General features: G+C 50.2%; 1 protein-coding gene across 24 annotated transcripts in view; it reads right to left on the reverse strand.

The window, feature by feature from the left end:
- Positions 1 to 1,036: 1,036 nt before the first annotated feature.
- TCF4 (transcription factor 4) overlaps positions 1,037 to 25,841 on the reverse strand; it is a 239,753-nt gene continuing 214,948 nt past the window's right edge. For 16 of the 24 annotated variants that reach the window (XM_087772702.1, XM_087772700.1, XM_087772701.1 and 13 more), the window contains 7 exons: positions 25,009 to 25,085; positions 22,578 to 22,781; positions 8,739 to 8,874; positions 7,699 to 7,861; positions 5,349 to 5,578; positions 4,692 to 4,835; positions 1,037 to 4,422 (listed from right to left, as the gene is read on the reverse strand). In XM_087772702.1, the coding sequence (XP_087628828.1) occupies positions 4,699 to 4,835; positions 5,349 to 5,578; positions 7,699 to 7,861; positions 8,739 to 8,874; positions 22,578 to 22,781; positions 25,009 to 25,085 (947 nt within the window). In that variant the 3' untranslated portion in view covers positions 1,037 to 4,422; positions 4,692 to 4,698. The remainder of the gene's footprint in view (positions 4,423 to 4,691; positions 4,836 to 5,348; positions 5,579 to 7,698; positions 7,862 to 8,738; positions 8,875 to 22,577; positions 22,782 to 25,008; positions 25,086 to 25,841) is intronic. The other 8 variants (XM_087772710.1, XM_087772698.1, XM_087772715.1 and 5 more) reach the window with 4 other exon arrangements.

Here is a 25,841-nt window from a genome sequence, read left to right on the forward strand (position 1 = left end):
CAGCCACACATTGAAAACAAGGTGTAACTGTTCATCTTTTTTTTTTTTCTTTTTTTATATTTTTCCCTTTTTTTCATTTTTTTCCCCCTTTTTTTTTTTCGTTTTTACTGCTGCAGCTATGTGTATAGTCGCAAAAATTTCCCCGTTGCGACCTACAACTAAAAAAAAAAAGCTACCATACAGTTTCATCTCAATAACACATGGTAAAATAACATCTTTTAAATAGTAAAATAAAGTAACAAACTTTTACTCAGAATGATTCCAAAAATCTACAAAGAAGAAATATTCAGAATCTGACAATTTTTTTTTTTTTCCGTAATATTCATGGTATAAAAGGATTGCTCCTGTGAAAAATAAGCCAAATATATTTTTTATTTTTAAATTTAGTTTTTTTTTTTTTCCTACTAGGGTGTACTACAGTCTATTTTATAGCAAAAAGAGCACTAGACAAACGAAGCTTTATAACAAAAAGCCAGGCACTGATACATGGTAAATCTCTGCTTTTTTTTTTTTTCTTATCTTCACTTAATTGCATCACAAGTAACAAGAATGAAAAAGGCCACAGTTCATATATTTTCACCATTACATAAGTCTATAATACTTGAAATGAGTATGGTCAAACCAGCACTGCACAAATATGAATCAACTTCAAGTCCCATGAGAAAGAACATGTTCTTTAAAACCCAAACCAACCGAAACCCAAAGGAAAAGGCGGCCCCCCCCGGGCCCCGCTGCCCCGCTGCGTTGGAATTCATCGCATTCCACCTCTAGGGTTTTTTTTCCAGTCAACCAGTGGACTCGTTTTGTTTCTTTTGCCTTTTTTTTTTTTGTATTTTTTTCCCTTTTTTTTTTTTTTTTTTTCCCTTTTTTTGGAAATTTTTCGTTTGTGCTTGTTTCCACTGAAATCTCGTCATTCCTGGCAATATTCTGCATTGTTCGCTTTTGGACACGGATCGTTTTCTGCCTATTGGATACAAAGGTGAACCCCTCCTCTCCCTGACCACCCGTCTTCATCGCCTTCCCCCCCCCCCCCCCCCCGACCCCTGAAAAAAAACCTAAAAAACCCCCCCAAAACCTCGGAAGACTGAATCAGTACAAGTTGCATCACTGGTAGGACTGACAGTTGTATAAACATTAGTGTTCCTTGCAGCTACACAGAAGACAAATGGTAAAAAAGTTCTAGATGAACAGATTCCCTATTCAGCATATTCATAAATTACTTGAATGTGGAGGTGGATCAGTTCAGAAAAAGCTGCTAATTCAGGACTGCTTGCTTGCTTTGAGAGTTTCTTAGCCCGCTTTTATTACCACGGGGTACGGCTTTCTAAAACCTTCATCGCTTTAACTAAGTATCATCGGCTCGATCCCCTCGGAGAAAGGCAGCTCGAGATGCGCACACCTTACCTGGGCTGGGAAATAACGGAAAAAATGACGGATTACACACTCGTGGGGGTGGTCTTCGTTTTAGATCTTGCCTCATCTGGAGCGGAAAGCCGGCCAGGATCCTCCTCGGTTCTTAACTCCAGGACGGGCGAGGGCGCATCCTGCGTAAGCTAGGGAGCGGGAGCCTGGGAGCGCCCGCCGCGTGCCGCCGGCAGCCCGCGTCCGTCCCCGCGGCGGCCGGGAGCACCGCAGCCGCCGGGCACCGCCCCGAGCTGCTCCTCGAGTTCAGCGAGAGCCGAGTGCGAGCGGAACAAGAAAAGCTTTTTCTTTCTTTTTTAAGTTCCAGAAACTAAACTCGTCATTTATTTTCTGTCCACAGATTGTTTTAAATAAACATGAAGTTGGTCTTATAATTTTGTTTTGTTTTGTTTTTACATCGTTTATCAGAAGCACAGTCCTCAGCGTCTGGGTGACGATCCTGCCGGTCCCTACCCCGATCGAGCGGTGCACTCGGACAGACCGAAACCGAGCGGGGTCCACCGGGTCTGAGGTCTCCTGGAAAAAAAAAAAATCTATGGCTTGTTCATCGGCATCGCGCTCTTCACCCCATCCGGAGGGCCGACCCGCGCGGCACGGAGCAGCGCAGCCCTCCAGCCCGCCGAGGGGACGGCGGGCCGTCCTCGGCGCCGGGTGGGCTCAGCTTTGGGACACCCCCTCTCAGATAAGCCGGGCCTGCTCCAAGTCCAGCGGTTCTCCTGCGATAAGCCTTGGCAACTCGGAATTAAGCCTTAGTGTGGTCTCCTCTAGCGTCTGCTCTAGCAGTTGAATCCACCTCCACATTTGAGAAACTTATCGACAAATCAAAACATTGAAAGTTTTATCGCTACTGAACATATTTACAGTTTTCAGCACGCACACAGCTAATCCAAATGGGTATGGGGATGTCGAAGGTGAGCATGTGGTAACTATCATATTTGTTCTTTACGTTTTCAGAAACAAACATAAAATTCAGATTCTCGTATCTCACTATTTCATTTAAATGAGACTTTGTTTCAACCACACAGATTTTTATAAACAAAAAAACTGATACAATGTATTAAAACACATAATAACAAGAGTCTACATGTAAAAATATAACTTTTACATACACAATTTCAAAATAATGATACGTTTGCCGTTTGTTGCATAAAATTTACAAATGTATTTTTCATTACTATATAACTGGCAAAACAGGAGAACAGATGGAACATTTAGACCGTTTGATGGATTTATGGCATTTATTCAGTGTCGATAGGTGGAAAATCTACTCGAACAGGGAGATTTTATTTAAAATACATGCCAGGTCGGTGTGGCTGTAAAAATAGAAACTGGAATTAGAGACAAAAGGATGCTGACAAATACCTAACTAGGAGCACTATCTGTTAATCGTACTGTACACCAAAGTCAATCGTGATTAAGATTCACTATGGAAGTTGGTTCAGTTGTGCCCAGACTTCAAAGCTAGTTATCTGATGAGCTGCTGTGCCATAGTTGGAGCTATGTTACTATTAAATATGTTAAGTAAAAACTTCATTCGTACTGGCCAGAGAAATCCTGTACTACCACCCCTCCTCGAGAAAGTGCAACTTAATGCTTTAGGACTCATAAGGCTTGTTATAATGCTGCATGATGACCGAAATTGGCATTTCACAAAGAAAGGAGGAGGCAGCAAGTGGTCTACACTTAAATAATCCACTTAAAAACGAGAGAAGAACAACAGAAAAAAGAAGTCGATCAAATCTGTCACACTACTTGCAATTTTCCCCCGCGATGGTGGCCCCCCCCCCCCAGTCTGACCATGTATTCAGCAACGCCTCACTGCACACTATTTAGGCTACACACATAGGTAACACTTTAATCGGTTCGTTAATCACAGCCACTTTGATTATGTTATGTTTCCGATGATATAAACATTGGAAGGCACAGTGGTAACATTGTAGCATTCTAACCTTGTACCTCTGAAAATCCCAGAAAACGGGTCGAGCGGCGCGGCGCGGCGGGGCGGCCGGGGCTCGCTCCCGCGCCCGGGGTGCCGGCACACCGCCGGCCCCAGAGTCCTGTCTTCCCCAAAGACTGAAGAAACAACTCTCTACTTTAGTTATGAATGAGAAGCAACGTCAGGGTCAGCATTTCATCCTGCACTACCCCTCCAGAGACAGAGTTGGCACTACAGGTTACAATAACAAAAACAGGGGAGAGGGACAGAAATAAGACAAAAAAATCCTTATTTACAGTAAAATCTTCTTTTTAAAAAAGTTAATCAGTACTATTTTTTTACAGGAGCAAAAAAGTCTGAAACAAATGAACAAAAGCTTACCATATTCACTAAATTTTTAATATATATTTATATATATATTTATATATATATATTTGTCATAGGTCTATAAGATCCATCTGTTCCTCCTACCCTAAGGAATGGCTAATGTCATCGCTTCAGTTTTCATTAGGACGTTTGCTGGTTTTGTAAATATCTGGGCAGCAAAGCTTCCCTTTTAATATCCAGTAAGTATAAACACTAGCTGTCTAGCACACCAACAAAAACGCTCATTTTTTTTTTTTTTTCTTCAGAAGTACACTTTTTCATTATTGCAAGTTTACAATTTTAAATTAAATATTTTTTTCAGACTTACAAATTAATTATATTTTTTTTTTTTTTTTTTTTCCAAAAGAAGTTTAGGCACAAATGCATTGTCCCACAGTGTGGAGAAGATTGCCATTCAGTCTCTAGGCTGTGCACTTACAGCTCGTAACATACTGCGTTAGACATTCTGCGTGATATGTTAAAGAGAGTCGTCCCTCAAGTTGCACTTTTTGTTTGTTTTTTTCTCGGTTTTAATAATCGGGAATGCTGAAATCTCTTGCGTCTGTGATGCTTAACTACTCAGACTTGTCTTATATTACAAAAAAGGGGTTAAGGAGAAGTGTTTATGTGGGTTTAAGATAATACAGCTGTTAAGGAAGTGGTCTCTTGCTTAAATGAAGAAATGTGGCAACTTGGACCTGCGGAAGAAGTAAAAGATCTCATCAGTCACGGCGAGCTGAGCGCGCGTCCCTACACCCTCCTCCAGCAACCCACCTCAACGCGGCCCTGGAAACCAAGGGTGCTCGCAGGGCGACCCGAAAATCAGTTTACACGGGGCGGGCCGGCACACCCACCCCCGCGCGCAGCACCCCGCGGGCCGGTCTGCCCCGGGACGGGGGGCTGCACCGGGGTAACCCCTCCGGGCGCGGGGCGGAAGGCTCCCGGGCACGGCCGAAAACAAACTTGCCTTTTTTTTACATCTGTCCCATGTGATTGGAGGCATCTCCCATCCCAGGGTGGGGTCCTGCCAGGGAAAGCGGAGGAGGATCTGAAGATACTTTCTCTTCTTCCCTTCTTTTCAGACACGCTGCTTTAGGATTCAGATTTCTTTCTGTTGAATGGAAGCAAAAGGCGAGTTCAAATATTCACATTTTTATATACCAGATTGGTCCGCTCGTTGCATGGGCATTTAAAATAATTAATCGTCACTTATTCGTTCCAGTCCTGCTAAGGGGAATTTAGCGGGCTGAAGCGGAGGATGCAGCTCGGTCAGGTCAAGCGCTGAAATGCAGCGCAACTCCACACACAAGCTCTGCAAATACCTCCGTGTTTGTGCTTTGCTAAGGAGCAGCCAAGCTTAATATTGAATTTGGATCTTGCTGAAGACCCTAAAATGTGCTGAGGCCACCGAGGACCTACGCCAGCACCCCCGGTGCTGGGGAACACAAGCACCCTGGGTGCTCAGAGGTGCCCAGCCGGCTCTGGGTGCCAAGGCTTGGGTCTTGCCTCTCTCCCCGGCACCGGCTGCCCCCCGGCCACGCTTCCCCCCCCCCCCAGAAAGGTGTGTTCGGCACGGCCGAAGCCCGGGAGGGGTGTCAGGAGATCCGAGAGGTGGCACGCTGACCTCTGACTTGCTGCTCTAAGCTGAGGATGACAGCCACAGCCTGGTGTAAGATCAGGAGCTTGGTCTGGGGCTTGTCGCTCTTCAGATGGAGCTGCACCATCCGGCCCAACTCCTTGAAAGCCTCGTTGATGTCGCGGACGCGCAGGCGCTCCCGAGCGTTGTTGGCCATCCTCCTTTCCTTTTCCCTCTCGGCCTTCTGCTCCGGTGTCAGGTCTTCGTCATCGTTATTGCTGGGAGACAAAAGGAATACATCATTTTCTAATGATGTGGAAAATAAGCGGTGCAAACATTTTCAACAGACTTTGTCCAAAACTAGGGCTGCAGTTCACGAGCAGACACCTTCTGAGCGATCCTGATCTGCTGTCCTGCTGCCACCAGACCTGCGCAAAGTTCAGTCCCCTGAAATCTTACACTGAGTAAAGCCCTGGTTTGTAACGAAGCTTTACATCCTGCAAGGCAGGACTTGTGCTACTTTAAAGAAGCAAAACTACAGCTCTTTTTTCAATGGCATATTTTAGCACAGCCGATACCGCAACATTTTCAGTTGTGGCAGATCTCCGCCTGTTGTCACCCTTTAACCCCAAAGGACACGGTGGTGGCTATCTGCACTGCTCCCACCTTTGCTGCCGGTGGCTCGCCCCGGGAGCGAGGGGACCTGCCCCATCTCCCGCCGTGCTCGCGCCCAAGTCCCACGGGCTCCGGCCCCCCAGCGGTAACTTCCAAGCCAGGATGACAGCCGTGCATTTACACGCTTCCCTGTCAGCAGACCGTCATTCCGGTTTTGGAAGAAGCTTTCTCCACCGCTGAGGGTGAGGATCCGCCACCCTCCCGAGCAGCGGCAAGCCACAGGCGGTGGGTGCGGGCAGCACCCCAGCCCCTGCACGGAGCACGGGGCACCGAAACGCCCGTGGGCAAAGACCCACGGAAGTAATTTATGGCTGTGAAGAGCCCTACGGTGAACTTCTGCATCCTTTCTGCAACAAAACTGCTTTCTATCCAGATAAAATGATGATTTTAAATTGAAAACGCATCCACTGGTGAGTCACTGGCACTATATAATTTGAATTGGTTATGCAAATGGAGTAATAAATTCTCAGCAGCCCTAACGACATGGATTTAGACATATAACTAAATATCAGGAGTAACCTTTTAAAGCTGCAAGCATGTTAAAAGCAAAAATGTTAGCCTACAAAAGCTTCAAAGCACACATAAATATGCATAAGCGACAGCATATTTGTTGAATTAACAAGAACTACGATCACCTCACATCAGCATAAAGGTGCTTTCTTCTTGCCATATCGTAAACGCACATGAAAGCCTCGCTTATACATACGGTTACTTCAACACATTTATTCAGAGAAGATCTCGAGTGTCATATATTTTCTCCAGTCATAAGAGACGTGCATGTAATTAATGCTTTAAACGTCACGAGCGCTGGCCTGAGAGGTCTGAGACTCGGCGCTCTCTTGGGGGCAGCACGTCTGCTCAGACGCTTCCTACCGCGGCTCCGTTTTTATACAGAGAACCAGGCATGGGAGGAGAAAAGGCAGAAGGACGCTGCCATTCGTCTTTAAAAACTTCCCCTGGACAAAGCAGGGTTGTGCCTGGGTTTCAGTTTTGTCGGGATTTTCAGCTACGATGATGAGTACCTGCGGTCCTGAGCTGTGCCTCGGGCCCTGTGCTGACAGGCAGGCGAGGCAGCTGAACTGCAAGGGACAGGAGCGAAGCCCGTCCCTTGCTCGGGTTCACATCTGCAGCACCCATAGACATCGGTCACATTTACCATGGGCCTGCGCTCCCAGATCATACAATCCAGCTACGCCTTCACTAATACTTCCCCAAAATGTATAAAGTCTATGTCGAACAAGCAAAGACCTCTAAACCCTCCGCTTAAACCTAGGGAGCCCTAGAGATTTACGGAAATCGAGGACTGGGAATGACAAATTTATTTCAGAGGTAAAAGAAAAGCATACGGTTTGTTAGTTCAGATGCAGGTGTGACCAGCTCTTAGGCACATTTTTAAAGAGATGAAAATCCACACTGTATTCCAATTTGCAAGCAGGGGCAGAGAGGAATAACAGCCTAATTCATACATTTTAGCGTAATGCAATTTCTTTATAGATTGTGGAGAACTTGCTCAGCGTCCAAATTTGTGAATTGTTTGAATTTGATGACGTCCCGGAGTACAGGTACCAGAAAAGTACTTGGTACTGCCAGAAGAGCCATCCCGTTCCACTTAGGCTGTGGTTTTACCTGCCAGGAAAAAACCTCATAGTTTCCTCCTGTTCTGTTCACTTCATCGAAATCCAGTAAAGGAATTAAATGAAGCGACACTATTATATACTGTTACCTAGATCTTGACCTAGTAATTGATTTGATATCCTTCTTGTCATCCTCTAGTTTCTTGTCCTCAGAAGACTTTGTGTCCTGGAGGTTTTCATCTCCCTCGTCGTCAGATTTGATTTCGGAGCTACCCGAAGAGACGCTCTGCCCTTGCAGTCCGGTTGGCATGCCTGCGAGAAAACACACGGACAACCTGTCAAGCAGTGATGAAGGCAAGGCCCGAACGGCCTGTGTGTCTGTCCCCTGTCCCCGGCGAAGGGTGACCCGCGGCCCAGCCCCAGCTGGCTGCTGCAGAGCCATGCGTGGGGACGGCACCTCCCGAGATCGGGTTTTGGCGGGGGCTTGGAGGTCTAACTCGGGTCTGAGGAAGGTGGCACAGGACTCCTAGCTGCTACTCCTGTTCTTCAATCACTATTTAACTTTTCCTTCATCTTAAAAAAAAAATCTTTCCTATGTCATTCTCATAAAATAATCAAAATACCTTGGCTGCAATGAGCAAGACCTTGTAAGCCATCGTAACAGTCTGGGCTCTTTCTTCCTCACTTTAACGGGAAGAGCAGCTACCTCTAGGAATAACACCAACCCCCCGACGTCCTCTGGGTTCGGTTCGCTCCAGGCCCGCTTTGCAGCCACCCTGCCGAGGAGTCGGCGAGGCTTAGGAGAGCGCAGCACATCTCATGAGCCAAGGAGAGGCGTCCTGCCCGCGGGCAGAACTGTAAAGGCGGTGGAAAATCCGCAGGTCTTAAACTCACGCCTTTCCGATGTGCCTCCTGCAGTGTTTCCTACACGCTTAATTTTGCTGCTTAAAGCAGTCCTGGTGTCAAGACTCACTGTCTGGAGCTGCTTGCGTGCTTCTAGTTGTAATAACTGGAGTATTTCAGAGCTGGATCAGCAAACGGGCCCTGCAGCCTCGGCTGCGCCCGGTGCTGCGTTACAGCCTCCACCATCCCTGTCACCAGAAGCGCAGACACCTCGTCCCGCCAGCCCGGGTCACCGCCGTCCCGGCCGCCTGTTTGGGGACCGGCTTCCCAGGCAGGCGGTACTCACCCCTGTACGGGTCCTGGGGTGGGTTCAAATCCGGGGACGTGGCAGACTGGACAGGCAGCTGGGGGACCGGGACCTGGTTTGGCACGAGCGAGTGGCTCCCGCGGAGGCTGACCCCGTCCTCGCGATGCGCTCCAACCTGCCGGGGAGGAGAGAGGCAGCGTTGAGGCCCTGCGGCGCCGGACAGCTGGCCGAACCCCAAGTCCTGGGGACCCCAGGAGAGGGATGGGGACGGTGAGGCCCGGCACCGGGCCCTGTTTCACTAGAGGGCGCAGATGGCCCGTACAGCCGCACCGCGCGCCACCGCGCACGCCGCTCGCACCGCACCGCGCAGGCCGCCCGGGAGGACACTGCGCCGCACGCCTCGTGACAAACGCGGCAGAGCAGCTCAGGCAGGTAAAACGTCAAATTGTCTCCCAGGGTGCTGCAGCCGAGCGCACTGATTCCTACCCATCTGTCTTCTATCATGTCCGCCAACAGATCTGACAATTATCTTAATGCCCATATGCTTAATTGTGGGCTTCTCAATTCCCCCGTTGCTATCGGAAATCCTGCAGGAATTTCAATTTGGCATTCGACTTTCATTTCGGGGGATCAGATTCACAGGCCTGCCATTTTTTTTCCCCGTAATGCCAGCTAAGCCTCTGACAGCGGGAGCTGCGGCAGCGAGCCGCTCCCCCCAAACATAATAACGTGTCACCTGCCTTTCCAAAACGAGAAGCCCCGTCCAAATTAGCGCTCGCTGTATTTCATTAACCACCGAGTCCCAAACCCGAAGGGGCTCCATCCCTGCCAACGCCATGACTCCGGGTAATATACCAATAAAGGTTTTATTAAACACTCCAGTAATGCCATCATCGGAGCTGACAGCGCGGGCGCGATGGAAACGCATCCATTCCTCCCCTCTACGTGGCTCGCAGGCACACTCTGCGGAGCAGGGTTGCTCCTTCATTAAATAAAGGAGACCGCCGAGAAGAGTTAAGCATCTGAAGAGCAAAACTGTCAGGAGCTGCAGGAGACTTTGATAAAAAAGCACCCGGAGCGGTAACACCGGCGCTGCCTCCCCGGTCCTGCACGGCAGCTCCGGCTGGCTGCGCTCCGAGCGGGAGAGGTACCGACGGACGTCTGTAGGGACAGACAGACAGCGTGTCCGCACGGAAAACTCGGCGCTCCACCTCCTCCGGTGCATGCATCCCCCAACGCTCGAGTGAAAGGGGCGATAAACCCGGCAGAGAACTGTAAATCGCTCTTTATTCTCAAAAAGTAAGTACTCAGGCAGATAAAAAGATGGAGGGATGTTTCTAATCAGACTTACAAGATAATATAGGATAATTGTTACCAGCAAGTCGAGACCGCAGTAAGAAAGATAAAAGGGAATCCTGCCAAGGGGAACTTGAGAAAATCTTTTACTACTAGACGAAACGCAAATAACCGAAAGCAAGTGTAAAATAGCAGAGAGAAAAACTCTCTCCTTGTTGAGACATTTTAATTTTTAAAACATGAGATACTAAGAAAAGACTGGAGCCAGCATTATTTGGTTTTAAGAGAGAATCGGTTGTTACGGGGCGCTTAGAGCTCGGCAGCTCCACGTCCTGAAATCTCAATGCAGAAAACTCAATAAAATCCTGATGACATCCTTCTGAGGGGAAAAAGTATTTTTTCCCCACACCTACGAAAGAAAAGCACCAGTGAAACAGGCTCTCCTTCTCCATCCTTCTCCCCAGCGGCACCCAGCTCAGCTGCATACGACCCTGGGCAACCTGACCGAGCCTGGGAGCTGGACCTGACTCCAAAGCTGGCCCCGCCGCGGGCAGGGGCTTCACCGCGGCCACCTCCACAAGTCCCCTCCAATCTACATTTTTCTGCGATTCTACAAAAGACGAAAACCATTTAGTTTTGAGGTCGATGAAGACAAAGAAACATATGATACCACTTCTGGTTGGCAACCACCCACCACCCTTGGAGCAGAGCTCCCGAGAGCGGCTGGAAGCTGTAAAGGCGCTTTGACAGAGGCCACGTCTCGCTCTGGGTCCCTCCATTTTCCTGCCAGCCTCCCCGGGCTCCATCCATGACCTGTGCAGACAGACAGACAGAGCCGGAGATGGCAAGCATCCCGTCCTGCTCCTGCCCCGGAGCAGCCCACCTCCTCCCCTGGACCACCTCGTTGCAGGGCTACAGGAGATGCCTCCAGTTGGGTGGTCCAGCTTGAAGAAGGGCAGCCTGGCTATCTTGATTATTTGGCCTGACTTCTTGAAGACTACCTCTTGTTTGACCACGTCAAGAAGCAGACATGGTAATAATGGGGAGCTAATCATCTGGAGGATTTTTGAACTGAAGTGTTGAATTCAGATGCAAAAACAAGATGCCATAAAGTCACCACCACTTTACCGCTGACATACTGATAGGAAGTTTTATTCACATTTGTTAAAATTGGTTCTAATAAAAAAAAGACTTCCTCACATTTCTTCTCCTTTAGGTTCTCAAGAGATCTGGAAGGTAAGCACCTATGTTACGTCTCACAACCGAATGATAAACACTATCAGTTCTTTTCTTCTCTTTGACAACCCACTACGTGATCAATCTTGCTTCTTGAGATTTGCAGCTTTTTTTCCTGCCAACTGGCAAATTCCAGGCTTGCTTAGTGAGCAAGCCCAATGTATGGCCATCCCTACACGAAAGAAAGACCATTTCTTATCCGCTATGACTGCCTTGAAGCCCATTTTCCCCTCTCTCCGCGTGGGAGGCAGGCAACCCGAGATGGGATGGAGCTGGGGCTGCAGCACCCCTCCCACCCGCGATCCTCCCCGTGCCACAGCGAGGGGGCCGCCCCGAAACACCAACGCTTTCTAACCCTACGGCTACACAACCCGCCACCTTGCAACGGCCTTGCCATAGCGTGTTTTCCCGGATGATTTATTTCTGCAGTTTCAATCGCTTGCAAGAAGATTCAGGCAGCCCCATCGCTTCGTCATCCACACACAGCGTATTTTCTGAGAGACAGAAAGACTTCAACTCCCACTCTACCAGGTTACAAACACCTCTGTGTGTGTGTATGTGCACACACATGCATCTACAGTAAAAGATCAAAACTAACCCACACCACGTAGTCTCACAAGCAGAAGACTCCAGGGGCTGGTTTCTGGTGGTGCTGTGGTTTGCACCAAGCCACCGCGTCCCCCCCGCCCATGGGATGCTCTGTCCCGCGTGGGTACCCAAACGGCCGCTTTTACAGCAAACTTCAGGCCTCAGATGTCCCCTAAAATAGGCCGGCCATTTACTTTTCTCCTTTAAACATCATCAGCTGCTTTTAGCAGGAGCCAAGCACCTTCAAGAGCATCGCCACACTGCCAAACGCGGCCGAAACCCCCCATAGAATCGATCATAGAATCACAGAATCGTTAAGGTTGGAAAAGACCCTTAAGATCATTGAGTCCAACCGTTAACCCAGCACTGCCAAGCCCACCACCATCTGCCAGGGGATGCGGGGACGCGACTTACTGAAAGAAATCCCACCCCATGCAAGGTGTCAGGGACCGAAAGCAGCAACGCCTGCGAGCGCGAGACGTGGGCAGGCCCCGGCACCGCCGGGGACACTGAGGACGCTGCGTTTGCTGCCCCCTCCCTGCGTGCCGCCAGTTTGTCTGTCGTACAAACAACAGCTCTGCCCTGAGGTGGAGCAAAGATACGAATCATTCCCCCCAGCCCGGGAGTGTAGATTATAAATAATACTTATCTTTAGAGAATCAAACTCACTTTGAAGTTCTATTAATATTTTATTTATTTCCATCTCTTGTAACAGCCCCTACTGCAGCACTCAGCAGATTGGAGTGGAAAAAAAAACCCCCTACAAAGAAGAAATCCTAAAATGTGCATGGGAGGTATAAGCAGGCTCTGCTGGGGATGTGCAAATCTCTGCCTCAGCTTCCCCTTCGCAATCACCAGCTCGGGCACCACAGGTGCCCCAGCGTACGCGCGCAGACCCAGGCCTGACGTACGGTCCGCTCGAGAGAATTCAGCCAAAGCGAAAAACCATGAGAAGCCCCAGTCCTGTGGGTTTTTGGCTATTAAGGTTAAAAAGGCTTCTGGAAGGTAAATAAAGACCGGTACAGAGAAGGCTGATCCCAGAGGCAGGGATCAAAATCAGAGTAAGGACCAAAATCGTTCTGCAGACCTGCCAGCGCAGGTCTCTTTGGAGGCACGCACGTACTAGGCTGATGGGCACGGCACAAAACCTGGACAGACGATGTCCGAATTCACACTAGCAGTAGTCTTTTACAGCATTTAAAAAACTTGACGAGCTGGAAGAAGGCTGGACCTTGTCTTCTCTTAACTCTGCATTTTCGTTTTTATACACGGTAACAGTATCAGTATAAACATCAGGTTTTTCTGGTTATGCTAGTTTGTATGTATTCCAGATTATCTGCACTATCTATATATTCATTGGGGATGGGAAGCTGTTTTAAAAAAATAGATGTGGAAATTAATTCTTGAACACTCAGCATTTCATGATGGAGATGCACACCTGGACTTAGCACAGATAAAGAACACGACGCTGGAAAAAAATTCAGTTTCACCCTCATCCTACAAAATGCATTTTTCTTTCTTTTCCAAAAAAAACCCACCCACTCTGCCGTGCCTAAGATGTTCGTTTCACCAGTGTCGAGATGTACGCAATGAATTTGGCGGCTGTTCAACCCTTACGAACGCCATCCCCACAGAGGAGTGCCCCCAGAGCGGGCTGCTGGCCGAAGCCACCCTGCCGCTGCTCCAGGCGTGGATGTGCGGCGCGGCGGGGACCTGTGAAAGTGGCGGGGCCGGCGGCCCTGGGAAGGGCAGGGGCAGGCTCGCTTCTCCCTGTCACAGGGAGCAATCAAGGATTTTTCTGTAGGAGAGTTTCCCCAGCGCCCTGCTGAAGGCGTCTAAATCCCTGACGCTGGACAAAACCCTGCTCTCCCAACACACCCTCCCAGCCGCTGCCACCGCACGAGGTCCAGCGGGGACGAGGCGAGGAGGGGTCCGGGGCACCCGCTGCCCACCCCGCATCGCCCACCTCCGTGCCCGCAGCCCACGGGTCCTCCGCCACCGGGGAAGATGCTCAGTTTTCAGTAAATATAAAGAGAAAACGTGTCTGCGTGGTGACCAGCCCCCCACTGACACGGAAACCTGCTTTGGTGCCTCCGACTCGTCCCTTCCCCATGAAATCCCAGCCGCGCCTGCCAGCCCCGAAGCACTGCACGTCATTTTGAATCGCCTCGGATTCTCTCTCTCTCTGTCATGTATGTGACGATGGAAACTTTATCCTCCGGAGCTAGGGAAGCCCCTACCTGACCCAGAAGTGAATCCTGAGCAGCGGTAAGAAACGGTCATGCAAATGTTTCTTTTATCGCTCACAGATGGGCATTTGAAGTTCGGGCATGGTAAGGAGCAGACATAAGCTGTAAAAAGTGGGGAAAGGTTTCCTATGAAGTTATGAGCATCGCACCCCTCTCCTTACAGTTAACCCTTCTCCTGCCGAGAGGTGGCCGTCACACACACGATTGATTTTCTAAATACACAGGAAAAACTACCACCTAGAGCCCGGATCGCAGCTTCGGGCTACGGTTAGGAAGAGATTATTCCTAACTTGCCACTATCGTGAAGAAACGCACCCAGCGGCGTGCTTTGTCCTTTTAAAAACGATGACCTCGTGTTATCCAATTAGATAAATAAAAACACGCGGCAAGAAAAGTTGTAAGGTGATGCATGTTAACATGGGTTCAATATTGTCAAAATTTATAAGTCTGACAGAAAGCAGATTTGTGCAAAGCCCTTATAAACCTCTACCGCTATATTAAAAAGGGAACAGCGCAGGGCACTCTGACACAAAGGGTCTCTCACTGTATGTGTGTATTATTGGTCCAAATTATTCACTCTTATTTAACTGCACCGAAGTCTTTCATCTCCATGCTATACAATAATAGTTTCCATATGACCGGTGGCTCAGCTATAAATAAGATCAAACGCAAAAGAAAGGATTTAATAAAAAAAAAAAAAAAAAAAAAAAGACATTAAGAGTGGCATTAAATCAGGAAAAAAGCGAAGTTCACATTTTTTTCTACAGAAAAAAAGTAGTGCTGAGTACTAAGCAGCTCGCCAAATATCTTATGAAAGGGCTGCTTGCGAGCCAGTTGTATGCAAAAGCCATTTCAACGGAGCTGAAAGTGGCAAAGCTGGACTTCGGCATTAGAAGGAAGGGGAAGAAGAAGATGAAGGAAAAAAAAGCGCAAGCGCCACGTCTCCCGGCGAGGCCGGGTACCGGGGCAGCGGCGGGCGCGTGCCTCGAGGCCAGGGGAGCGCGGCGGCACCCAGGCGCGTCCCGGGGGGCTCCCCGGGGACCCCGCCTCGCCGCGGCTGGGCGGGAGGAGGTTTGCTTTGGCACCATGCGGCTGCCTGGGGGAAGAGCAGACTTGCAGCCGACCTTCCCCCGCCCGCCTGCACCCCACCAGCTCCCTCCTTCAGCCTTCTGCCCTTGGCAGGCCGATTCAGGCGCCGGTCCCGCGCGCGGAGAGAGCCGCCCGCCACCGCGGCCCCCGGTAAGCGCTAATTCGGCGCGAGGTCTCCCACGCTCCACCGGCTTTGCTTTCCCACCATGGGAGATAATGGAAGTGTTTTAAGGGAAACCAACCGGTCGCGACCTGTTATGGAGAGAAGGGCGTTGCCGTGGCCGTCGGAGGGAAGTCACTGAAATAATCCCTGCGATTTCTTTCCAACAGAGATGATTATTCATTTAAATATTGGCTAAATCCGGAGATATAAAGGGTCCTAAAGTGCGGGATTAAGAATATTAACTCTTCTTCACTGAATGGCCAGGGAGGGAAGGGGAGGAAACCATGCTGCAAGCAAGTCGGCACGCCTGGCCGCTTTATTTCGGTACCCAGCCCCAGATGAGGGGGGTCCCGTCCGGAGCAGCAGGCTCCCCGGCACCCGCCTCGCCGCCGGCCTCGGCTCCGCACCGCCGAGTCGGAGACGGCACCGAGCGGCTCGGGGAAACGCAAGCCGGCTGTCCGCCAGCGCCGCTCGGGAGCGCCCGTACGCCGGGCCGGCCACCGGCAGCTCGCAGGCAGCGAGCGCCGCAGAAACGAAACCCGGGAAACCAAATACGAGGGGGTTTTAACCATGTGCCTAATTAGCCGGTTAGAAATGAATGGAGCCATTGTGCGGGGACAACGCTTTCCTGAAAAGGTGTCGTTTAAATATTGGTCAGCGGTTTCTCTCCTGGTCGAAATGAAGTTTATAGCTCGAAAATAATTTAAAAATATGATAAAGGCTGTAATTGCGCGGCATTAGGAATGTCAACCAATTAGGCAGAAAATGGGGCTATATAAAAACCCTACACTGGTGCCTGTTATGTCAGACTTCATTCCAGTAAGGTCATTCTGTCCAGTTTTTTTTAATTTATGTTATACCTGCTAACTAAAAACCACACTCAAGCAAAACAAACCACAGGCGCAGCAGCTACAACTGTGCTAAAAATTAAGAAGAGAAAAAGATAGTACGACAAAACAGCAAAAGCCAAATTTTGTCTTTTAAATAACGCCAAGTCGCTTGACTCTTTTTGTTTATGTACGGATGACATAACCGAATTACTTCATGAGCTGCTACTCCAATTCCTAAGGGTGGAAAATTCCATAAGTTAATTTAATGTGGATGTGAAAAAAAACACACACGAACGCGCTCTCTTCCTGTGGGCCCTCGCGTGAAGCACGCAGGCCGGCGGATGGCCGCCTAGGCGCTATCGGAGAACTAACGGATACCCGTTTCTGGTTTGTAATGGTTTTCATCAACACCTTGGTGCGCCGCTACAGAAGAAACCTGTGTCTTCTAAGATTCCTCTGCAAAAGTTAGCATTAAAGGCTCTTTTCTATAATTCCATTTGAAACGTTACGATAAAATGCCCGCAATCCGCATAACCTCTGAAATAACAGGAACTGCGGAAAGCCAGGAAATTCACAGCTAAAGCTGAAAATACACGCTTAGCTCATGCCCTTGAGAGATGGAGACGGGCAGATTCAATCCACCTAAACTCCAAATTTTCATCTCGACGTGCGACTTCGAAAACTTTGCCTTCAAAGATCCTTACCGAGACTCAAACGTTATGAGCAGCCTGACAACAAACCCCACATCGTCCTCGTTTCTAAGCCACTTCTGCCTCTCCCCAGAAATTTCTTTGCGGGCGGCCAGGGCTTTACGAGCCCGGCGAAGGGAGGCGACCTCCATTTTAACGATGATGTTTTCAATCCTGCAAACGCTCGTGCATGTGCTTAACTTCAACGTCACGAATAGCCCCAACAGGACGACTCGTGGTAATAAAGTCGAGCGCGTGTGTGTTTGCAGAACCCAGGTCTTGAAGGGACGGACGGGAAACCCGAACCTCCGTCTGCCCTGCTCCACGAGCGGTTCACCCCCCTTCCCCCCGCGCTCCCCTCCAGCCCCACAACCCCCAGAGAAGCCCTGCAACGGGACCAGCTTTGGGCGGACGGCTGCTGCACCCCAGCTCTGCGGTTGGGGCACAAGATGGGCGATGCCAGGCACGCCGGGGGTTCAAATTCCTCCCCTCCACCCTTGCCGGCCGAGGAAGCTGTGCCCAACGCCCGGCGAGGGCTTCCCCCCCCAGCTCCCGCACCCCAGGGCTGCGATTTCCGAAATGATACCCCTATTTTGAGACTCTCCTGCCGCCCTCCTCCCGGCGGCACGTGCTGCTCCTGCGACACAGCGGGCGCAGAGGAGCAGGCGGCTCCTCCAGGCTTTCCCCACTAAACCATTTTGCTGCTAAACTGGTATCAAGTACACTGTATTTGTAAATGGTGTGAATTAACGCGTGCCGGTTTGCTCATGGCACAAGGGAAATTAGAAACAGGGACACCAGCAAATTCCAGGGGCCTGCTAAAAATTGGTAAATGCTTAAATGCTCTCCTTACTGGGCCACTAATAAAAAAGGCGAGGGAATGTAAAATAGGAAATCCCTTTTAAGACAGCCCGCTCTAGCAAACCGGGCGCGCAGGGAGCAGACCTCTGCTCCCAGCTGCACAGCTGTAAACCTGGCCTCCTTCCATGAAAACCGGAGCACTCGATTCCCATTTCCAGCAGCATCTGACCCATCTCTGCCTTGTTTTCGTCTGGGGAGCAAAGGCGCACATCTGCTGCGCGAGGGAGAACGCGGGCAGGGGCGCGGGCAGGAGGGTGGGCAGGGGCGCGGGCAGGAGCGCGGGCCCTGCGCGGCTCCGGGGCCGCCCCGGCGCGCTCGGGCAGCGCGCGGAGGTGCGCGGTGGGCACAGCCGCTTCCACCAGCGCTCTCTACAAGTTTCCGGTCCATACCTCCCACTGCTACTTTATTTACTGCAGCTGGCCGGCCTTTTATAGCCTGTTTCATGTACTAAAATTCAAATGTGGAAAACATTACCAGTATCCTCCTTGATTTTTTTTTTTTTTTTAATTTTTTCCCCCTTCAACTTCCTTTTCAGCGTGGAATGTATCAAATGGTCAAAGGCTAACTTCAGACTGACTCTACTCAAAAACTATTTCCTTTGTTCTTATGTTTTTACTTCAAAATTCATACCAGTTTTCCAAAAGAAATTCTCGGGCCCGACTCTTTCACCCAAGTTACGGTTTCAGACAGTGAGTAATGCTGCTTGGGAACGCGGCAGACTCTGGGTTTTCAGAGACATGTCCCCGTCTTGTTTGCAGCAGCGGCGCTGCTCTCAACGCATCCGAATCCTCCTGCTCCGTTACCTTGCTCCGACCATAAACTTATTTAGCCAAGTCCGAACAAAGCCAGCCAGACCCCATCACTTGGCATTTCTCCTGAAAAAGCAAGAGCCTACCTATTCCTAAAAACACAAAAGCATTTTTTAAGACGCACGACACCGGCGCTTCCATTTCTCATTGTTGCTGCCTTTTTTGTTTCAATCTAACTTCACCTACATCTGGTATTTAAGCGAGGAGCACATATTTATGGAACAAACTGTCTCTGAAGTGATGCCCTGGGTGCATGTTGCATCAGTTTAACATATGCAAAGCGAACAAAGCTACAAAAATTAAACTCTTTTCTCTTGATTGAGAGCAGATATGCAGAAACAGTTGTAAGTCACAGATCTGGCTTTTAATAAAGCCAGATTTCTTCATTAAAAGCAGTATTGTTTAAACACTGGAGGAAAAAATAGCTTTGTACAAGCTAAAATCTTAGATTATATGTATCCCAAGTGTATTTAACATATTACCTGAGGCCAAGCTAAATTACAATCTAGAATTTCCTTTTGTGAATTCTCCGCGACTGCCACGGAGAGCAAAACAATGTCTGCTTCATGCTAATTTTATTGGGGAAGGGCAGAGGAGATGGATTTAACCGAGCTGCTGAAAAAGCATCTTTTTACCTCTCGGAGTCTTTCACCAGACCATTTTCAGTTAACACTTCACGTTTTTTTGAATCTGCAAATGGCGCAGTCTCAGTTGTGGCTTTGAATGATATTTTACCCACGACAGAGTCACTTTTACCAACATTTCATTTAACGAGGAGCAGAGCCTGTCACAAAGCTGCCCCATAAAAAACATAAACAAAACCTCTCTTTATTTTCCTTTCTCAGGTGCTTAATTTCAGCAACTGATGTTACCTTTTAGTCACCTGAAGCAGCAGGAACCACGGGCAAATATTTAGCCGAGGGCATTGCATGTGGACAAGCGTGAAGGGGAGAACCGTTTGGTCAAGGATAGCTGGGTACGGATACCTGAAAAGCAGACTTTTTCTTGCAGCGGGGAAGCAGGAGACAGCTGGGATATTTGAATTTCCCTACGAGATGGCAGACCTCAGTTGTGAAGGCTTTGGATGGCGGTCAGCACTCAAGCTTAGCCGTAAACCCGTGCCCTCGGCCGGAGACGGAGCGTGCCACGGAGCCGTGCCCCGGGTGGGATGGAGAGCGGCCGAAAGCTCTCGGCTCGGCCCCGCCGGCTGGAGCAACGGCAGCCAGGCCGGCCGAGCCGCCGGAGAACTTCCCCGGCATCGCAGGAGGCTCGGGAACGGCCCTGCTGAATAAAGCCGTGCTCCCAGTACCGCCGGAGGCTCATTATTTTATAATCACCTCCCCGACCATCACGACGGCGCCTAGCGCAGGGGCATCCCCAGGCCGGGGGACACGGCAATTATCAAATAATTGGCCACCAGAAGAAGCTCCTTCCTTCCCCTAGCAGTTGCGTCACACTCGGGCATCAAAGTTTTTCTTTCTTTCTTTCTTTTTCTTTCTTTTTCCCCTTCCCTTGTGAAAAAAAGGGAGGAATCCTGTCTGAATCCTGTCAAATAAAACTCTAAATGTTTGCATTTTCCATATGATGCCTAATCCTATTTGGAATGCTTCTGAACGTTTGGCCTTGATTACATCTTGGAGCAATGAATTTCACAGGTCATTGTGTGTTGAATAAAAAGTATTTCTTTTTGTCAGGTTCACTGAATGTCCCCTTGTTCTTTAATTATAAGGCAGGATGAATAGGAGAGCTAGATTTACCTTCTCTATGCTGTCCATTATTCTATGTACCTCTATTATGTCTCCTCTTATTCATCTCCTTTCTAAACAAAATCACCACAATCTGTTCAACCTCCCTTCACATGAAAATCCTTCCATGCTTGCAATCGTCCCCGAACTCCTCCTAATTCCACTACGCTTTTTTTGAGATAGGAAAACCAAAAACAGAAGACAGCTCCAGGGAAGGTATACCCGCACGTACGTATACATAAATATATACCCAAGGCATATACTGCCGCTCCATCAGTTATATATATATACCCAAGGCATATACTGCCGCTCCATCAGTTTTGGTGTCCTTTCTCAAGCGCCTTTGCAATTCAATGGGCTTTTGGTCTTGGTTTTAGGGATTCCTGCACGCCGAGGAGAAATTTCCACGCGACTCGAGCAGAGGCATACGCTCTCCTCCCTATATGTATATGGTTAATTGAAATTCTTTCTTCTAATCTGCCCTGCCTTGCCCTTAGCGTGTGGGATGAGCAGGGGATCAAGCCTAGTCCTCCCCAGCGCCGCGCAGCAGCGAGCTGGCCAGGGATCTGTCAGGTCCCTTTCTCTTTCTGCATATTTTCCCCTCGTCTTAATTAACCTAAATAGCTTGAACCATCTGAAAATACTGCCCGATAACTCCTTGTTCCCTTCCTCCATTCCACGTGTGAGTAAGCAACTCTATTTCTGGAATGAAATTTGGAAGTATCAAACCGAACGCCTTTTAATCCTATTGAGGAGTGCACTGATCTAGTCCAGCTCCGCACGTGCGCAACTTTGCCGCTTCCTAATCGAGAACTGCTCCTTCCCAGCTCCTGCAGGACTGTTATTTTTTCATTAACTTCTGCTGAGGGACTTTAACATTTCTGTAGACTCAAATGCATTGTGTTAAATGGTCTTCCTTATTATTCTTCTGACATACTAAGAAAGAAAAAGATTGAAGAGACACGCTTCTCCTTTGCAACAGAGAAAGCAACTGCAAAGTATTTCCTTTGCAAAGTGCAAGATGTCTGTCCTGGAGACCCAAGTGGGGCACACAAGGCAAATTACAGACCTGATGCCATCGGCTTTTGTGCCACACCGCTCAGCCAGGCAGCACCGACAGACCGGGGACTCAGCAAGGCAAGCCCGAGCTCACGAGCCCGAGGAGGGTCTGCAGAGCCAGGCTTCTGCGCACCGGCTCTTTCACGCCGGAGAAGGGTCACGTAATCCAGAGTGAAACACAGAGCTCCAACTCTGAACTACCTTCTCCCTCCAGATTTAAGCATGTGTTTAAAACAAGGACAGGATTAGGTCTCATTCCCTAAACCTTCTCCAGCCCTGCACGCCAAAACCGCGCCTCACGCTAAAAACTGCACCCAGCTTCCCAAGCAAGTGGTGGGTCCTGAGCGAAACCCAGCGCTACTGAAATCTTTTTGGAAGCGAAAAAGGAAAAGCATTTCAGGACCTGGGCAGGGGCAGTGAGTTTATGTTCACCTGGCCTGGAAATCAAAGAATAAATGAACCCCTGAAGATTTCACACCCCCCATGCCCCCCTGGCATGCATGCACGCACACACACACAATCTGCACCTCTGTGCACGTGGCCATGAGAAGGGAAAACTGGGGCTGTGTAGGCGGCCCCTGAAGCGTGGCCACGTGAACCACTGATGGAAAGGCACGGGAGAGCCCGACCTCGCTGCTGCTCTCGCTGGTATGTGCCGGCCCCGCTGCCATGGGGCAGCTCTCACTGGCATGCTCCTGGTGGCTGCCATGGAGCAGCTCTCACCGGCACGCTCCTGCCCGCTGCCATGGGGCAGCTCTCACCGGCACGCTTCTGCCCGCTGCCGTGGGGCAGCTCTCACCGGCACGCTCCTGCCCGCTGCCATGGGGCGGCTGCTGCTCAGACACCCACGGCGGTGTCTGCCGGTGACTTCTTGGTGCACCGTGCCCCCAGCCATCGAGGCAGGTCAGCAGGGATGGTTAAGGAGGCCGGACGCGGAGCCGAGCAGCGCGGTACCAGTGACAGGAGTCGTGCCGGCCGCGCTGAAGGCACAGGCAGGGGCAAACAGAAATGGCTGCACTCACTGGCAGCAGAGTGAAACGCACACACACGCATCTGTACCTGTACAACAGCTCACACGTACACACTGCGCCAATGAAAGGCAGCATCACTCCCTCCACGAATACGCGTGCACACACTGGTGCGTAACATTAGCTGCAAGCCCTCGCAGACCCTTACACCCATCCCTCCCTTCCTTCCCCCTCCCCGAGCCCTCCAAGTCGGTTAGTTTTTCACCCCGGCGCTGCTGGTGAGTCCCGCGGCTTACCATGAGCGAGTGCCGGTTGGCGGAGAGCAGGCCGGTGCCGTAGCCGGACCCCAGCCCAGCCATGGCTCCGTTGTGCGACGGCCCTATCAAGCCGTGCATGTCGGCATGGCCCCCCGGCATGGCGGTGGCGGGCCCCACCGCGTGGTTGCGCAGCACGTGGATGGCGTCGTCCAGTCTCTCCAGGCGGTCCTCGATCCGGCTTTGCTGTTCGGGGGCGAGAAACAAAGCGGGAAGAGCATCAGCAGGCGCGCAGGGCTGCCCAGCGCCGGGCACGAGGCGCTGCCGCCGGTGTGCGTGGGGCGCGCGGGGGCACGGTCACTGACAGCCAGTCCTTCCTTCTCAACCCCTTGGTGGTTTTTTTGTTGGTTTTGGCTTTTTTTTCTTTTTTTTTTCTTTTTTTTCCTTTTTTTTTTTTTTTTTTTTGAAAGGAGTGGTTTTGTTTCCCTAGGGCAATGTTTAGAGTAGCGTTGCGGGGAAGGAGAGAGCATGGTTAACACGAGTACAGCTTTGATTTTCATGGGCAAAACAGGTTCAATGATTCCTCATGAACATAATCATTACAGTACATATGTTGCCCTCTATGTCTTTGAAAAGTTTTAGTGATACTTAAAAAAAAATAATAAAAAAATAAAAAAGAAGTAGAAGTAAAGAAACAAATATACCTCTAATTGTAATCCATCTCTGACGGGGATTTTCCTCCCCCCATCTAATCCCAGGATCACACACAAAGAGAGAAAGAGAAACTACCAGGTCCTACACTCCCTCGCTGCTAGTTGGATTTTTTTCCCTACAGGTATGCATCCTGCAATCACTTTATATCACTGGTAAAAGCAGCAATAAACACTCTTCCCTAACTGAGCAGCTTATGGCCGTGAGCACCGTGGCAAGGCCTAGCCGCCGGGGCAGTCCTGGGGGGCGAGGGCTGCTCCGCATCCCCCCGGCCGCAATGCCGTCGGGGTCCCTACAACCAAGCGCCCGGGAGGGAAGGGCCCTGGCCTCCCGCTTCTCCAGCCATCCCAAGAGCCAGCCCACCCGCAGCCCTGGGGAGAGCCTTCGGGAACCCGGCCACTGCTTTCCCGAGTTACCGCCTCCCAACACCGTGCTCCCGCTAGGGCCAAAAACCAGCCCCGAGGCGTGCTGCTGGCGGGGCGAGGACGAGGAGGAGCGATGGGCTGCGGGGAAGAACAACCTCGAGGCTTCAGCCTGCCTGTCGCACAGGCTGCTCCGGGAGAGGAGGGACCCGTGTCTGCGTGCCACGCTCTGGGAACAAGCCGCTGCGGGAGCTGTTGCCCACAGAAACCCCCCTGCACCCCCTGCTCTGCTTCCCCCAGGCCCCACCGCTGCCCTCGCCTGTCCCCCGCGCAAGCCACGTGCAGACCTGGCACCTGAAGTCTTTGCTCTTTAATAAAATACGGAAGGGGGAAGCTCAACGGGACAGCCCCCGAGCACTGGGGAACCTGAGCTGCAAAAAGAGTTAGGCGTAGCTTATGGATCTCTTCAGCACATCTCTTACCCAAGCCACTGCTCTCCAAAAACCAAAATAACTAAAAAACCTCCAGAAGACAGCCAGCCTGGAAAATACCGCGGTCAATCGTGAGAAGGATTTCTCTATCGGGGCGGAAAAAACCAGTCCATGCTCATTCCTGACTCTGGCAAACTTCTAACGAAGCCAACAGGAGGGCTGCACCGCCCCGTGCTAGGGGGGTTAAACACTGTGCCCGCGGGAGTTACCCGATGGCCTTTTCTTTAAGGAAACTTTTAAGTTCTAGCACTATTTATTTTACACCCAACCGATGAGCGAAACCCCCTAAACTTCCAACGGAGACCCACAACCAACCGAGAAGAGCGAGACAGAGGACATCGGACTCTCTGCAGTTCTTCTCTGTCCTAACGTGCTTTTGGCCAGCTCCGACTCTTACTTCATCTTTCCATTAGGAAAGGTAACAAATCTTCCCGACACCCCTTTCGCCCTCTCTGCCATGACAGCATTTAGGCCTGGCAAGCTCAGCCTGCCGGCTTTTCCCAGGGAGAAGACTCCTGACCATCACCGCTGCGTCGGCCGCGTTCCCTCCCTCCCTCCACGGGACTGACGGACGCTCCGTCCTGCGTGACAGCCACCACGGCTTTCTACTCCCATTTTCTCTTCGATCTATTCCACCTGCCCCTCTTTTTGTGGTCCTCGTTCCCCTTTTCCATAGGTTCCAACACCGCATCCCCTGTCACACAGGAGACCCTGAGCAGCAGCATCTCAAACCGCATCACGTATCTAGAGCACGGGGCACCCATGGTACGAATTTAGAGGTGGTAAAATCAAGTCCGAGGGCATAGTGGTCACTAACGAAATGAAAACCTGTGTGAGAAGAATGGATGAGAAATGGAAAGAACAGCAAGTAAAATACTGAGGCAGAGGAGGTCACTAATCAAAACATACCAAAGAGTGTAAGGGACCTTCATAATTGGGAGATGATGACGCTTGACCTCCATTTCTAGACCAAACAGCTGTGCCTGCTAATAGTAAAATTGGAATTACCATTAGAACTATGCAAACAAAAATGTCTTTCAAACTTTTTGGACAGTTTTGTAGACATGTAAATGCCGTATTCCAGATAGACTATAGAGCAGACATATGGAGAACTTCCAAAATACACACGGATGAAAAAAAAAAAAAGGTACTTTGTAGCAAAGCACGTAGATGCAGGCCACAAAGTTCCCCCAGGCTGCTCCTCCGCATAGAGGGCTGCATTCATTCGGCAGCTGGAGCCGCGCGCGGAGGAAACGTCTCGGTGGTGGAAGGAGAAGCGGCGCTGCCGCGGGGCGCTGCGGCGGCTGGGCCCCTGCGCCAGCCCAGCACCGACCGGCCCCTTCTCCTCGCCTTGCTTCCAGACACGCTCGGTGCCACCGATTACGTCATCCCACCATCAAATTTACAAAATCTTAAAAAAAAGAAGTCAGTAAAAGCACCGCACACAACATTCACGTAGACGCTGATAAGGTTTGCGCTCTCTTTGGGCAGATTATTTGCCTTGGCCCAGCGAGACCGCCAAAGGTCTGACCGAAAACCTTCTGGTTTGTATCGCTGCTCTAAATCTGTTCCTGCTGCTGCGGGAAGAAAAAGGGCTCCTGGGCTCCAGCAGCATTTTCTAAGGAAAAATTTGCCCTCGTGAAAGAGGCAAACGTGGGGAAAAGAAGTTTTTTTCAAGTGTTTTCCCGACAGCTTTTATATATATAGCACAACGCTCAGACAATTTATAATGTTCTTTTGAG

Source organism: Nipponia nippon, unplaced genomic scaffold (genome assembly GCF_047370975.1).
Source record: "Nipponia nippon isolate SJK-2023a ecotype South Korea unplaced genomic scaffold, ASM4737097v1 scaffold_37, whole genome shotgun sequence".
Taxonomy (NCBI): Eukaryota; Metazoa; Chordata; class Aves; order Pelecaniformes; family Threskiornithidae; genus Nipponia; species Nipponia nippon.